We start from the raw sequence: 15,414 nt of genomic DNA on the forward strand, positions 1-15,414 counted from the left end.
TGAGGAATATGGGTGAAATGACCAATCACATGACCTTGCTTCCGAGGCCTCCATAGATGAGCCTGCTTATCCCACACAAAAACCGACAGTAGCTCTGCAAAAGTAAGGTTATAGGCAACTTCAAATTCCTTGTTAGCCTTCATCCACCCCATAAACATACTATCTTTACCAGTCACACTCTCGATGACATTTTCAAGAGGTTGATGATCTTCATATAACACATTTTGTTCATTCAGCAGATGAAATGGAAGGCGAATAACGTTAGGTTCTTTAAATTGAATCTCAAAACCGAACAATCTCCAAGAAGCCTCACACGCAGATATATATCGACAATCATAGTAATTTTGAATTTCATCCACTGTTACAGACAAATCATCAGAATCATGCGATCTAAAAAGGAAGCAGTTACACGGTCATTCCCTTTGTGAACATACTTGAACAAATACTTAATAGCAGACGTCTGGCAGGTGTACTCCACATTAATGTGACAACCATACTCGAGAAGTAACGACACGTTATATGGAACAATGTATCGATTGTCAATATCTACATTTTTTTATTCATCGTACGACCATTATCCGAGCATTTATACTTTGGAAACCTGCATTATCTATTAGGGTTTTCTCTCGGAAGGCCATGGGATAAAACTTGGAACACTTTTCATTCACCATACACGGGCTGCTGACGTTTAATACCCCACATGGACCATAAACCATGAACTTCTGGACTAATTTGTAGAGCTTAGGTTGCATTTGTTCATCTGGTATCCCTGCGAAGATATGTTGCTTGATATCATGGGAGGATCTAGGTTTTTCACTTTGTTGAATAAATAATAATATGTAACAGTGGGGAAGGCCACGCTTTTGAAACTCAACTGTATAAACAACTGAAATGGACAAAAAAAATAAACAGGCTAAATAATGGAAAGGCACTTTCTTTTGTATTGTTTCCCCCACATTCTTCTTTGGTTGCAAGGTGAAAAGGCACACTCCTTCGATTTGGAAAGGCACTCTCCTTCGTATCTCCTCCAGGAGAAGGTGGAAAGGCACACTCATTCGATGTGAAAAGGCACTCTCCTTCGTTTATGATCCTCCTGGAGATGCGCAGCCTAAAGACAAATGTCTAGGTTAGCTGCCAGATGTGTCAGGTTCTGGCGATTTAACCGACGTGTGAGCTCACGGCCAGTAGGATAGACATGCATCATGTTGCATTTGTTTCCTTTGTTTGGGTGTGCATAAATTGTTTTGGTTTGCCTATCTGATAAATTCCGTTTAACTGATAACTGTGATACTTGCTGTAACTATTCTTTAAATGTGTTTGCCTTGTATTTGCTTGTGTTTGTGATTATCTTTCTGTTTTGAGTACCTTGGTGGTGGACAGGTGATAATGTTGATTTTATTTGAAATGGGCCAGAGGCCAGGTCGAGTTTATTTGGGCTGGAGGCCGAGCTGGTTTGATTTGGGCCATAGGCCGTGACTGGTTGGGTCAGTGGTAAGAGTTAGAGCTGAACGAGATAGTGAGTGGATTGTTATTTGAGAGATTAAGTTAAGATTGAGTTAGAACCTTAAGAACCTTAGATATCTACCCCTGCTTATGATCTTTTTTTTAGTTCCTTAAGAATTATAATATGAGTCTCGGCGTTCTAGGATTGCCTCTGGCATTCCCAGACCTTATATCTTATGTGCGTGGCACCTTTACCATATTGAGAACCTTCGGTTCTCATCCCATACTATATTGTTGTTTTCAGATGCAGGTCGAGAGGCACCTCGCTATGCGTCTGGATTCCTGAAGCGGAGCGGTTTCTGGGTTGTTTTGTTATGTAGCTTATGTATATATGTACTTAGCTTTCTCTCCAAGAAACTTGTTTATTTTGTCCCTTTTAGAGGTTTAAGGAGAGTTAAGGTTTTATTTATGAATGTTGGGTATTTTGGGATATGTATATATGTATGTAAATGTTCTTCGGCCAGCCTTGGCTTTGCAGGCTGAGTTAGGAGCTAGTTATTTTGTATCCTTGACCCTCTATTTCTACTTTTGTTTAAGTACAGTTATGAACTTTAGCTTTCTTCTCACGCAAGTTATCCCGTTTCCTAAGCGTTGCGCTTTTGGTTTGCATTTTTGTTTTACCCGTTTCTCAAGGCTCATAGTTAAATATCTCTTTCACTATTGTCATACACATATCTTTACTTTTAGAGGTCGTAATACCTTACTATCTCAGTCTTATGACTTAAGCATAAGATTCTGTGTGGTAGGGTGTTACAGTTGCAGTTTCACAGGATAGTAACAACAATATTGTCCGAATTGCATTGCCATTGTGGAGGGAGAGACTTTGATAAACCCTAATTTTAGGGTTTATCTTGTGTTGAATTTAGTGGATTTTATCAACTTATCTCACATTTATTCAATGAAATAGCATAGTTTTCTGAATTTCTCCTAAGTTGTGCTTAAGATTAAAAACATGCTTTTTAGGCTCTTAAATTGCTAAATTTAATTTCTTTTAATTTCATTCGATGTCTTAATGTGTTTGTTAAGTGATTTCATGCTTATAAGGCAAATATTGGGTTGAAGAAATGAATAAAAAGCATGAAAAAATAGAGAATTCATGAAGAAATGAAGTTTTGGAAATCTGCCGGTTCCGCGTACGCGTGACCTAAAATTTGCCAAGCTGTGCGTACGCGTGACAAGAAGCACGTGACTCACTTAAAGAAAATGTGGCTGGCGATTTATGGACCTCTTCAAGCCAAAATCCAACTCATTTCTGAAGTATTTGAGGCCAAATTCAAGAAGGAACAAGGGGGGAGCAATTAGGGTAGCTTAGGAACCATGCTTTAGGTCATTTTCTAGAGAGAGAAGCTCCCTCTTCTTTCTAGAATTTAGGATTTTTAGTTTAATTGCCTCTTAGATTTAGGTTTTGATTCTTGTTTTCATCTAGTTTCTTTTACCTTTCCTTATTCTTTTGCCTTAATTTTCTTAGTTTATGTTGTTAATTTCTCATTTTGGTCATATGAACTATTGTTGATTTGATTTCCATTTAGTGCAATTTTATGTTTTCATGTTTATTGATAGTTGTTTGAGTTATTGTTGTTATTTTCTTGTATTTGGTAGTAGTAGATTTTATTATTATTGTAATTTACCATGTTTTTATTTTTATGCACACCAAGTATTTAATAAAATACTTGGCTTAGTTTTAGATTAATTTTTTTAGCATTCTTGGATTGGAAAGAGAAGCTTGGTAGTCTTGAATCATTAATACCCAATTTGAATTGGTGATCTAGAGTTGTTAGTTAATCTTGTTTCCATTGATGTTACTTATGGATTGGGATTAACTAGGCCTATTTGACTTTCTCTCAATATGGGGATAACATAATAGGATTAAATCTTCGTAATTATTGTATTATAATTAATGACTAGGATAGAAGACCTTGATTCTCAATCCTTGCCATGAATGCCTCTTTAGTAATTGCTATCTTTAGTTGTTTGATTTACTTTCGTGTCATTTAGATTTTTGTCTTTTTATCATCAACCCCCTTGATCTCATAACCAATAATTGAGAATTCGATTACAATTCCTAGGGAGAACGACTCGGGAGTAATACTCTCAATTATTTTTATTGGTTGAACTTGTGACAACCAAAACTAAACTTCGATGGAGAATCCATTGTTGGTCTAGACTATGCTTGCAACGAAGAGATTCTTTTTATTGAGAAATTCTAGACCAACATAAATTCTCATTATTAGACTTCTGATGCGTGGCACTTTTTTCTTTGCAACCTGCGATAACATGTGGGACTGATCTCTGACCGACACAAATCCATCAATACAGCTGTTGCCTGTAGTAACAGAGCTTTATCGCCTCCTAGAGATTTTCACATATTTTGCAGGGTATATAGAGTCGAATATTTTGAGAAAGTTCAAGGCACTGTACCTGCAAAATCTTGTCGTCAATATAGGTAACGTTGAGTATGTCGAAGTTTGTTATTTAACAGAGTTACCTTTATACAGTGTTTCTCATTTATAGCATTCGTCTTTGTTTTTTTATTGTGTATGATATTCGAGGATGGTTCACGAATACGACATGTGTTACCAACGTTTACGAGAACGAGGCGAGGCTTACACTAATTGGTTAAACCAAATCCCCTGCGAACGGTATGCGTTGGAATTTGATGGTGGTTACCGATGGGGTCACATGACCACGAACTTATTGAAATATATCAACTCAGTCTTGAAGAGTGCACGTAATCTTCCTGTCATTACACTTGTCAAAGCATCATTCTATAGGCTTAATGAGTTGTTCACCCAAAAAAGAGCCAAGTCGGAGGCTCGAATTAATGCTGGACATATTTTTTCTGAGCTTGTGACCTCAAAATTGCATGAAAATCAACTTGCATAAGGAAACATCTAGGTTAATTGCTTCGACAGGCAAAATGAGGTCTTTAAAGTGCATGAGATGCCAAGTGGATTAGAGTATGCCATCGACCTCCGGTGACAACGATGTGACTATGGCGAGTTCCAGGTAGACTGAATTCCATGTCGACATGTGTTTGCATGTTGTGCGAATCAACGGCTAGATTGACAAGTGTATGTTTATGATGTTTATAAGATGGACCAAGTTTGAAGGATCTACCGAGCTAGGTTTAGGCCACTGGGGAATCCTACAACATGGCCTGCTTACCATGGGCCTCGATTCGTACCAAATCCGTTTCTGAGACGCGTTACCAAAGGTCGCCCAAGGATGACGCGTTTCTTGAATGAGATGGACACGCGAATGTTACATGGTCCTAGGCGATGTAGACAATGTGGGGTCGAGGGCCATAGCCATAGTAGATGCCGTCAGTCGGGTGGTGCAAATGTTGGCAATAATGCTCAATAGAGTTATATATTTGTAACTTTCTATTTTATCAAATTACTCTATAATATTTGGAATTTATATTTTATCTATACACTCTATAATGTTTGAAACTTTATAATTTATCCAAGTACTCTATGACATGCATAGTAATGATAGATAAAAAAGTTAAATAACAGATAGAAAAGTTAAGTACACAAAAACTACTTTCTCATCGCCCACTTTACATCTTTCACAAAACTCTTGCACTTCTTGGCGGCCATTTTGAAAGCGGACTAGGTGAATCGATTAGTGCTTTGACGTGGCAAATCAACTCTAAGATTGTACATTTGCTTGTCTCATCTGGAGTTCGTGCCTCACCTGTATATAATATAATCAAACAGAACATTCCAATATGAATATAATATAATCAAACAATAAAAAAGTAAACCTGTACTAGGCCCTGGATCATCACCAGGATCATGATCATAATTGTCAGATTCTTGATCCTCGTCCATATCCTCATCTTCATCCTCCTCGTCATCCTCACCATCTAGTTGCGCTACTAGATAATCATCAGTCTCTTGCTCAATTGCCTTAGTATTTTCTTCAACTAGACCCATTAAAACACGTCGTGGGTTTTGGCTGTTAAGAATCCTTCGACCACCATCACTCCTACTAGAGTCTCTAGATACTAACCCTCCAAAAGTACCCGAGGAAGTGTGGCATGGATGCCTCGCATCCAAGGAATACCTACCCAGCATCATATCAGGCTGATGGCTAGATTGTGATTGGCCTGGATCTGCAGCCATGAACCTAAGTAACTGGCTAAATGAAGCTCCATCTCCTGCGTCAAACTATGGAGTACTCCAATACTGCTAATGTAATGGGTATAATGGGATAACCTGTGTTTGAGGTACATATTGGATCGAGGACTATGGTTGTTCTTGTGGAGGTGGAGGTAGCGGTGGCGGTGGCAGTGACTGTGGCTCTTGCTCTTAGTTGTCATCATCACTAACAGGATTACCTTCATCATTCTCTTGCACTACAAGATCCGACAAGTTCAAGTGGTTGCTATACTTTGCACGGTACCAATACATGTAAATCTTTAAGGGATGCTGTAGAGGCACGGAAAGCTCAATAAGAACGTGATTATACCTGTTTGTCCACTGCATCACCCAAAATGAATGAGTTGTGGCTATGGACCAGTCAAGATTCTTAGGACTATTCAGAATTTTTCCGTGTGCCTTGTCTATACTTGGTTCCTGATGAGGAACTCCCTGGATGAAACTAAACTTTTGCCTAAATCTATCAGTTGCATGTCACTCAATGCATTTTGATATCAATGGTATCGTAGTGCTCCACACAACTGAGTACATGTAGATGTCTACAGAAATTATATTTGGCTCAATACGATCAACACCATAGGCCTCCCACACAAACTACACTCAATAAAAGAAACAAATGATTACAAGCCAAATAATAATAAGACTAAACCTGAAACAAATATTTCTTTAATAACAACATACCTGACAACATACATGGCCTTCTTGAAGATCATCCAATGACTTCCTAAAGTGAGCAAGACTAAGAAATCTATAGCGTCGGTCTGCATGCTCCCAATTATGCCACCTAATGTGATTTATTTTGTTAACACAATTTGATTCTAAATATAAATATACGATGTTAGTCGATAATGTTACCTGTTTGCAAGCGAAAAACTACGAGGTTCCCTAGGAATCAGTGCAAGAAATGGTAGACGAATCCAAGCCCAAACTAGCAGAAGTGTTAGTGGACCATCAATTTCCTTGCAGTCAAAACGAGATGCCCTACATAACGCTCTAAACAGGTGTGCTAGACTTACTGATCCTCAACTATACTGTCCGATACTGCCAAAATCATGAATCAAAGGCAGAAACTTCCAGTGCACAGTTGCCCCAAACTTGTCTCCAAACAAGATCGTACCAAATAACAACATAATATGGCACTTCACGTACCTCTAAATGTTGTTTTCATCAATCAACTGTAAAGGATCTTTTAAATTCCGAAGCCATCTCAATTTTATGAAGATTCCTCTATTGTCTGACTTTCTCAGTGCAACTCCAAATTGGTGCAAACACTCAGCCTCTAAAGCTTCATGACTACTCATAGTCGCTGGAAGACCGTTTGTCAAAAGACCAAGAATAACAGCCACATCTTTCAGTGTCACAGCACACTTACCAACCGAAAGGTGAAATGCGTGTGTTTGGAAGTCACCTCTTGACTAGAGCATTTACCATTGCTTTCTGATATTGAATTATTCTAATATGAAAACATGATAAAAACTAGTAAACTGTAAATGCTCCTCCACATTATGATTGTACCGATCCAGAGACAGTAGATGATTACATATCAAATTCTGTGAACTCTACAAAAATATAGCAAACTATCAGTCAAATAACTAATAATTACTAATTTACTACTAAAAATTAATAATTTTCTAATAATAATAACTAATTTATTAAACTAATACTAAACTTACTATTAATTAGCTAATTTAGTAACTAGCATGTATGTATGCATAAATAAATACCACTAACCTACCAATTATTTAACTATCATTATTAAAAAATTTACAAATTTAACTATACAAAACATATTAATTAAATGTCTAACAATAATCATTAATTATTAAAAATACCAAAAAAAATTGATTTGACTAAATCTAGTTTACTAAACTCCAAAACAATAATAATTTAACTTCTAAATTTAATTAATAAAACTAAAAATTATTTCGAATAGTTTTTAATTTTAAAAAATTATGATATTATTATTCATATGAAATATTTTAGTAAACTGTTTCCTAAATTTTTATTAAATTATTTCTTACATAATTATTTATTTATTTACTCATAAATAATTTACCGGGTAATAAATATTAACTTACTAATAATAATAACTAATAAATAAACCCTAACCGTATGACAAATCTAATTTAACTAACAATGTTAAAACCTCAACCACAATAATATTATTATAATATATTTATGTTAATTAAATATCTAATAATAAATAAATAATTATTATCGGAGCAAACATATAATATTCTATAAAATCTACTTTACAAAAATTATACAATAATACTAATAACCTAACTCTAATAATAATTAATTATAATTCCCAAAATTATTACAAACAATTCTACACATATATTTTTTACTAATCTACTACATTAATCTAATCCAAACATTATTATTGATTAAAATATTTACTAACTAAATTTAAATATATATTTTTAACTATTACACTAACTATCATTAACAATCTTAATTTTTAACATTATTTATAATATTTCTGTTACATAAAAAAATTAAAAATAAACTTACATAATCAAAATAGCAGAAATAATTGATAATATGAAATTCAGCACGATTAACATTTTTACATCTTTGCTTCCTTGGTATTGTAATTAATTTTTATTGAAAGTTTGAAGAAGGATTATGGTGAAGAAGAAAGAAAATGATGGGTGGAGGAAGATTGAAGAAAGGGACTAACGAGGAGAGAGTTGGGCTTCAAGAGAAGGGTATGTTGGTATAAGGGGATCACCGTGCCAGGGTTAAACTCATGCGCGACACATGGCTGGGAGGACACAAATCAAACCGTCTGATTTGTGTACCTTAAATTGGACCGTCTGATTACTTTACTTGAACTCGGACCGTCCGATTTCTTTGATTTTGACATCATAGCTGCATAAAGCACCCATACACTCTATAACTGCATTTTACACCATTCCCTATTCTATATCTAAATTAAAAAGTGCTTATTGTCGTTTTATTTTGTTTAAAGGGCACACTTTGTTATGTCATAAAATTACATTACATAAGAAGCTAAGAGGATGGGAGAAATAATGGTATGACATTAGTGAGATGGGAAGAGGTGCAGCTAGGTGGATTGGGAGTTGGAGATGCTATGGTCGTAATACTGCACTGTTGTTTAAGTGGTGGTGGCGGTTTGCAAAGGAAGAGTGCCAGTTGTGGAAGAAGGTGGTCTATCTGTAATAATCTGAATCCGAATGAACTATTATCCACTCAAGTGCTACCTAATAGAGGAGGTCCATGGAAGGATTTATGCCAGATACAAATCAAGGAGCAACATATAAGGGATAAGATGATTACTGGCTTGTCCATGGAGATTGGTGACGGGCGACGGACTCGATTTTGGGAGGATGTCTGGTTATTAGTTAGGAAGACAATGTTTGTGTTTTATGTAATAAGGATGTTGAACATGTCCATCACTTATTTCTTGGTTGTGAATTTGCTTGGCAGGTGTGGAGTGCGTGGATATCTGTGTTTGGCTGATAGTAGTCTTTTTTGCGTTCGATGAAGGAATATTTTATAAGCTGGACAGAAGAGTCGAGTAGAAAAGAAGATCAAAAGCAGTGGTTGATGTGTTTCTGTGCAATCATTTGGATGGAGAGGAATAGAAGGATATTTCAAAATAAAAACAAAAGTGTAAAAGAAATTATCAACATGACTTTGCTTAACTGCAACGCGTGGAGATGCGTGAATCTCTTTTATTATTGATGGCTATGTCGGAAATAACATGCGATATTTCCTTGTGTTGTTGTGTTACTTTCTCTAGTTGTCTTTTTGTTTTGTTTGTCTGGTTCTATTTGCCGAAAATTCTTGTTTTGTTTTGTTTTCAAAAAAAAAAGAATTGGTGTCACTAAAACAACTTATTTTGTCCCTAGCAAATTTCTAATGACCCCTATATTGTTACTATTCTATAGATATCTCTGCATTCTTCACTATCATTGTTGCACATACATTGCTGCAATACTTCCAAGTTAAAAATCGTTTTTCTTGTTAATTATAATAGTAGAAGTAATGAACTAGACAAGGCCTGAAAAGCTGTATATAGATGCTTGGTTGTGGAACTTTTATGAATGTTCACTAATGAGTAATGACTGAATAATGAGCAGAAAATAAATGAGACTAATAATTACCAGTACTCACAAGGGAATGGTTTTGGATGTGGACTACATCATTAGCCATATCAAAATATTCTGGAATAAGGTGTTCAAATTCAGGATTCACACTTGACACTTGTTGGAATTAAAAGCTAATAAAAAAGAAAAGGAGTTTTCTAGTTTCTACCTTATTGTTAAGGTTGTTCACTCGTGGCTTCATGCAGTACCTAGACTCCTGAAAAAGCTCGTTGATGTTGTTTTTGAAAAGGGCTTTTCGAGAAAAAGGCTATGCACTTTACTCTCCAAAAGATTCCCACCTTTTCTGTTTTCTTTCGCCTTTCCTTTCGTCCTTTAACTGTCCCTCGGGGTTCCCCAACCCGAATAATACTATACAATATACAATACTAACATATACACTACACTCTTGGTTCTCTTTCAAATATTGTCTCAGCTTATTAAATAATACTATACTCTATTATATGATCTCTCTCACACTTAATATCTGTGGAAAGCATTTTTGTTCAATGAGAATTTTCATATCCTGCCATTTGAATTCCCTCACACTATAGCCAGGCACCAGGGACATGTGTTTCTCTTTCCAAAATAACAGAAGCAAGAATGAGCATGAGGCCTCTCTTCATCTGCATTATAACTCTTCTCTGCTCATCCTTTGCAAACAGAATTTCACAATGAGAATGTTTCTTCCCAACATCATCTTAGAATCTTAAAAAAAGTAATCTCTCTCTTATTATTCATCTTTGTTTCCACTTTCCAAACATTATACTTTCTTAAACTTTCACATTTTGAGACAGCAAGAGAAAAAAGAGTTACTGATTCTCCACAAGAAGGTCAAAAATGTCGTCAATGCCAATGAATCAACAACAACCTCCTCCACAGCAATCCTATGATGATGGAATGTCAGAACATGATTCGGTAGGTCCTGTGGTTGGTGTTCTAGTTGTGGTGATTGTGTTGGGAGTGATAGCAGTTATGATTGGAAGGCTGTGTTCTGGAAGAAGAATCATGGGGTATGGCCAATATGATATTGAAAGCTGGGCAGAGAGAAAGTGCTCAACTTGCATTGATGGCAGAATCAATCTATCACTGCCAACAAGGACCAGCGAATCCACCACTTCATCGGTTCCTGAAACACCAATTCATGCTCCTCAAGAAACCAAGCAACCAGAGCAATCTTCTCACAACTCATCATCATCATCGCCTCCTAATACTCATTGATTGATTTCTATAATCTCTTTTAGATTATTAAAATGTCCAAATTCATGCTATGGTTCAGTTTAGTGTCTTGTTTGTTGTGTTATTTAGTTTTAGTTCGTTGTCTTTCTCTTTTTTCTTCTTTTCCTTCTTATATTGTACCAATCATTCTGGTCAAGTTCAAGTTATCAAAGCTTAATTATTAGTCTTATGATGATTGATCCCTCTATGTAGTTCCGTAATTGCAATGTCACTAGAATATCATATATCATTGGTTTCGAAGCCAGATGAAAACTCCAAGAGCTGCCTCTTATTTTATTTGTGATGATTAATTGCTTGTACCTTGCTATTTGATTGATTTAATTTAACCAATGATTTACTTATCATCTGCAACAATCATGATTAATGCGTCAAGTATGTTTGTTAATTATTCAGCAATAAGTTCTCTTGTACTACACTTTCACTACCTTTTGAATGGAATAATGATTGATTGAAATTCAAGTTTGTTTTTGTTTTTCCCGCTTTAAGTAAGAAGAGCCAAAAATGTTGTATGTTGTGGAATGGTAGTGTTAGTGTTAGTGTTAGGGGGCCACAAGTATTATGTGTGAAACTTGTGAAAGTTACAAATGAAGGTAGGGCAGGAGAGGACCACCTAAGCTAAGAAAGAAGAACAGCAACTGTGTTGTGTTGTGTTTGGTAGACAGCAGTAGTCCTTGTCGTTCACTTGTGATTTGTCTAATAATATGACGTCATGATGGTTGTCCTGTCCTATAGGTGGGTGTATGGCCTGGAAGAAGGGTTTGAGACTTTGAGTTTGAAGTTTGAACATTCACAAATCACAAGCACAGGATTGCTATGCCTATGCTACTGAATGAATGAATGCAGATTACTCTTACCTCTCCTTAGCTTGTCTCATTCACTCTGCATGTATGTGTGTTAGTGTGTTACGTTTAACAACTCATGAGCAGTCAGCAACATAGCCACAGTTACTCAGAATGTCCGGAAATCACTGCTTCAACGGAAGGGAGTGCTATGCTGCTTGCTCATGAAGTCATTCTATTCTTCTGCTCTTCACTTGTCACCATCACAATTTAAAACTGCTCGCTTCGCTGAGAGATCATATAATTTCCATTCAGTAATACTAGGGAGTAAGGACTAAGGAATCAGTTCTTTTTTTAGGATTCTAAATTATAAACCATAAACACTAAATTCTCTAAAAAATAAGAATTTCTAAAATTAAAAAAAGTTAATTAATATTAACTAATTAAAAATGAATTCCTATGCTAGTTTTATAGTTTTATTCGATTCTCATGGATCATTTTCTCCTTTTCCTATCGTCTGTTGGAAATTTGTATTGTGGGCCTAACGATTTGGCATGGGCCTTTCAGCCCAGTTTTGAACAAAACCTCTGGATCGTTTGACCATTAGCCAGAGCGTTGAAAGTTGTCAAATTCACCAACCCATATTTCTGAGAGTTAGATTAAAAAGTGATTAGTGAAGACTCATGACTCTGTTTTCCCGTTTATTCGTTTATGCGCCTTTGCCGAACTCATCATTCTTTTAGATTCCTTTCACCTTATTAATTGACCTTTTTTTTTTTAGTAAGAAAGCCTTATAGACTATAGTAGTTGGTGTCAACCGCTGGAGATTGTGTTCCGTGTAGCTACCACCACTGCTACTTGATGGAAACATAACAGAAAATAATTGAAAACGGATCCAAGCTGAGTCTATGATTCTATTTATATGTTGGAACACCCAAGTGCGCTAAAACACACCAAGCTACAGTTTGAAGCAAATGGATAGTATTATAGTAATTAGAGGAGCAGTACTGTTGGTTGTGATAACTTGTTCGATTGCTGGTGGCAGCGAGGGCCGAAGCATATTAGTTGGAGGCTCTCAAGGGTGGCGTGCTGGCACCAACTACACCGAATGGACTATACAAAACAGCCCCTTCCACATCAATGATACACTAGGTACGTTCTTGTGAAACTAATAACTGAAAATTATTAGATAATTTGATACGTTTGAACTGCTTAATATACTACAATGCAGTGTTCAAGTATCCAGCACCAAACAAAGCGACAGCGGCGCAGAGTGTGTACGTGCTGCCCACCATGTGGAGCTACACAACGTGCGAGTTCCGGGGTGCAAAGCTGTTGGGGAACACCCATGAAGGTGGCGGAGAGGGATTCAAGGTGAAACTCGATCAGTGGAGGCCTTACTACTTTGCCTCTCCCGAAAACGGCGCCGGTGACTGCATTGCTGGACTCACCAAGTTCATTGCCATACCAACTCCATATTCATCCCACCACCGCACTACTTTCTCTCCCTAAGCTACCTACAACCATATCATTATTATTATTACTATACAATCTTGATTTCTACTATTTAAATAAATGGATGGGATACTCTGCTCCCAGCAAGTTAAGCATACCATAGTGCTTTGTTTTCTTTGGTTAATCCCAGTGCTCCTTCAGTCCTTGGATTGTATTCTTGTCTTTTATTAAATTTTTGTGTTATTTTGATTCTGGTTGTTTTAACTTATTTTAAGGGTAAAGTATTAAATTGGTCCCTATATTTGGGCCTAATTCTGTTTTACTTTTTAAGATTTAAAGTGTGTTATTTGAATCCAAAAAAAATTTCATTTAGCATTAATTTAGTCCCACAGTGAGGTCAAACTTAAATAATTAACGGAATGTCCTACATAACAACAGTACAAGAACAAAATCGATAATCTGGAGAACAAGTACAAGCTCTAGAGGCACAAAATCAACCGTTGATGTATCAATACATTTATTTATCATTCTCTTTAGTTCTATAGAAAATATTTTATTTATATTATAAGAAAAATAATAAATAAATATATTGATACATCAACGGCTTGTACATGTCGCATTTATTTTTGTACTGTTGTTATGTAGGACATTTCATTAATTATTTAATTTTGATCTCACTGTGGGATTAAATTGATGCTAAATAAAATATTTTTGGATTCAAATAGGATACTTTAAACTTTAAGGATTAAAACAGAATTACACCCAAACATAAGGGACTAATTTAGTACTTTACCCCTTATTTTAAAACTTAAAATTAATTTAGTAATTAGTATAAATAGGTAGCATTGTTCTCTCATAAAATACAATAACAACATGCTAAAGAGTTATAGTTTAATTGACATAATCTCTCTATATTCACTTAAGAAGTTATGGATTCAAGTCCCCTTATTTTTAATAAAAAAAAAATACAACATATAATAAAAATTTTTCATTTTTTTTATTCTTTCATAGTTTTATTATCTTTTTTATTTTATTTCCTAAAGATATAATATTGATTTCCTTCCATAGTTGCATCAACATATTTCTAATAGTTTTCCTTTTCGTAAACATTCATAACCAACCTGAGTCTCACATACATAAACAAGTGACTACAATAGTAAGACTCATTTTTACGCTGAAACTATATGTCTTAAGAGTTTCCCTTTTTTTTCTTAAGGCCGTTATTTTTTTTTTATTTGTTGATTATCAGAATTTCATTAAAAACTAATGAAAGGTCTGCTGAAAATAGTTTTTGAGATCAGTTTATCCTATAAATTTGTGATTTTTTCTATTTTTTTCTATATATTTTTTACTTTAATAAATAAAATAAATATAATATTTACTAAAATATTTTTTTTTTTTAAATTTACCGATTTAAATTCCCTTACCATATCTCGTTTACGCATTGTCATCTTGTTTACATTATAAACGAGATATGACCCGTGCGCGCCTATATATAGAAGTTGTTCACGGCCGACTTCCGGATCCCAGTTTGACTTTGTCAACATCTTTCTCTCATCTTTTAACCATTTTTGACTATACCTTTGACCCAAACAGTGATGGCGCGCCAAGTGGGGAATGACGGGGATATAACAGGCTGAACGAGACGGCACATTACGCCGGGGCGGCCGACTTCGAGGTTAGTTTCGTTATGGTTGTTAAATTTAATGATGTTGTCATTGTTAAGGTAGTCATGAAGATCTGGAACGTTGGTAAATAATTTAGGAGTTAGACATGTATTGTTAATTTAGTACTCTATGCGCTTGTATTAGGTTGGTATGACATAAATATTATTAGTTTGGAACTCTGATATCCCTGTGCTATGTTGTTAGTATTTATAAATTTAATGCCATTATAGTATAACACTGTTTACATTAATAAATTTTGATATTTTTTTCTTAGAAATTTAAGACTTTATTTTGTTGTATTATATTATTTAATTTGTAATAAAAGTAACAATAAAAATCATTAATCTAGAGAATTTTGAGAGATAAATATTATCAAAAGTAAAATTAATTTTTGAAAATGTTAAAAAAAATCTATAAGTTATTAATGATTTTATATAATTTAAAAATTATTTTTGGTTGTCATTATTCAGAGGCTTCGCCTTCTACTTCC

The 15,414-nt window shown here is 35.1% G+C and overlaps 1 protein-coding gene across 1 annotated transcript; it reads left to right on the forward strand.

Annotated features, from left to right (window-relative positions):
• Positions 1–12,720: 12,720 nt before the first annotated feature.
• On the forward strand, positions 12,721–13,506 carry LOC112765679 (uncharacterized). The gene is made up of 2 exons (XM_025811556.3): positions 12,721–12,954; positions 13,034–13,506. The coding sequence occupies exons 1-2, from the start codon at positions 12,777–12,779 to the stop codon at positions 13,312–13,314; spliced, it is 459 nt and encodes a 152-aa protein (XP_025667341.1). The 5' UTR covers positions 12,721–12,776; the 3' UTR covers positions 13,315–13,506.
• The last annotated feature ends 1,908 nt before the right edge of the window (positions 13,507–15,414 follow it).

Source organism: Arachis hypogaea, chromosome 17 (genome assembly GCF_003086295.3).
Source record: "Arachis hypogaea cultivar Tifrunner chromosome 17, arahy.Tifrunner.gnm2.J5K5, whole genome shotgun sequence".
NCBI lineage: Eukaryota > Viridiplantae > Streptophyta > Magnoliopsida > Fabales > Fabaceae > Arachis > Arachis hypogaea.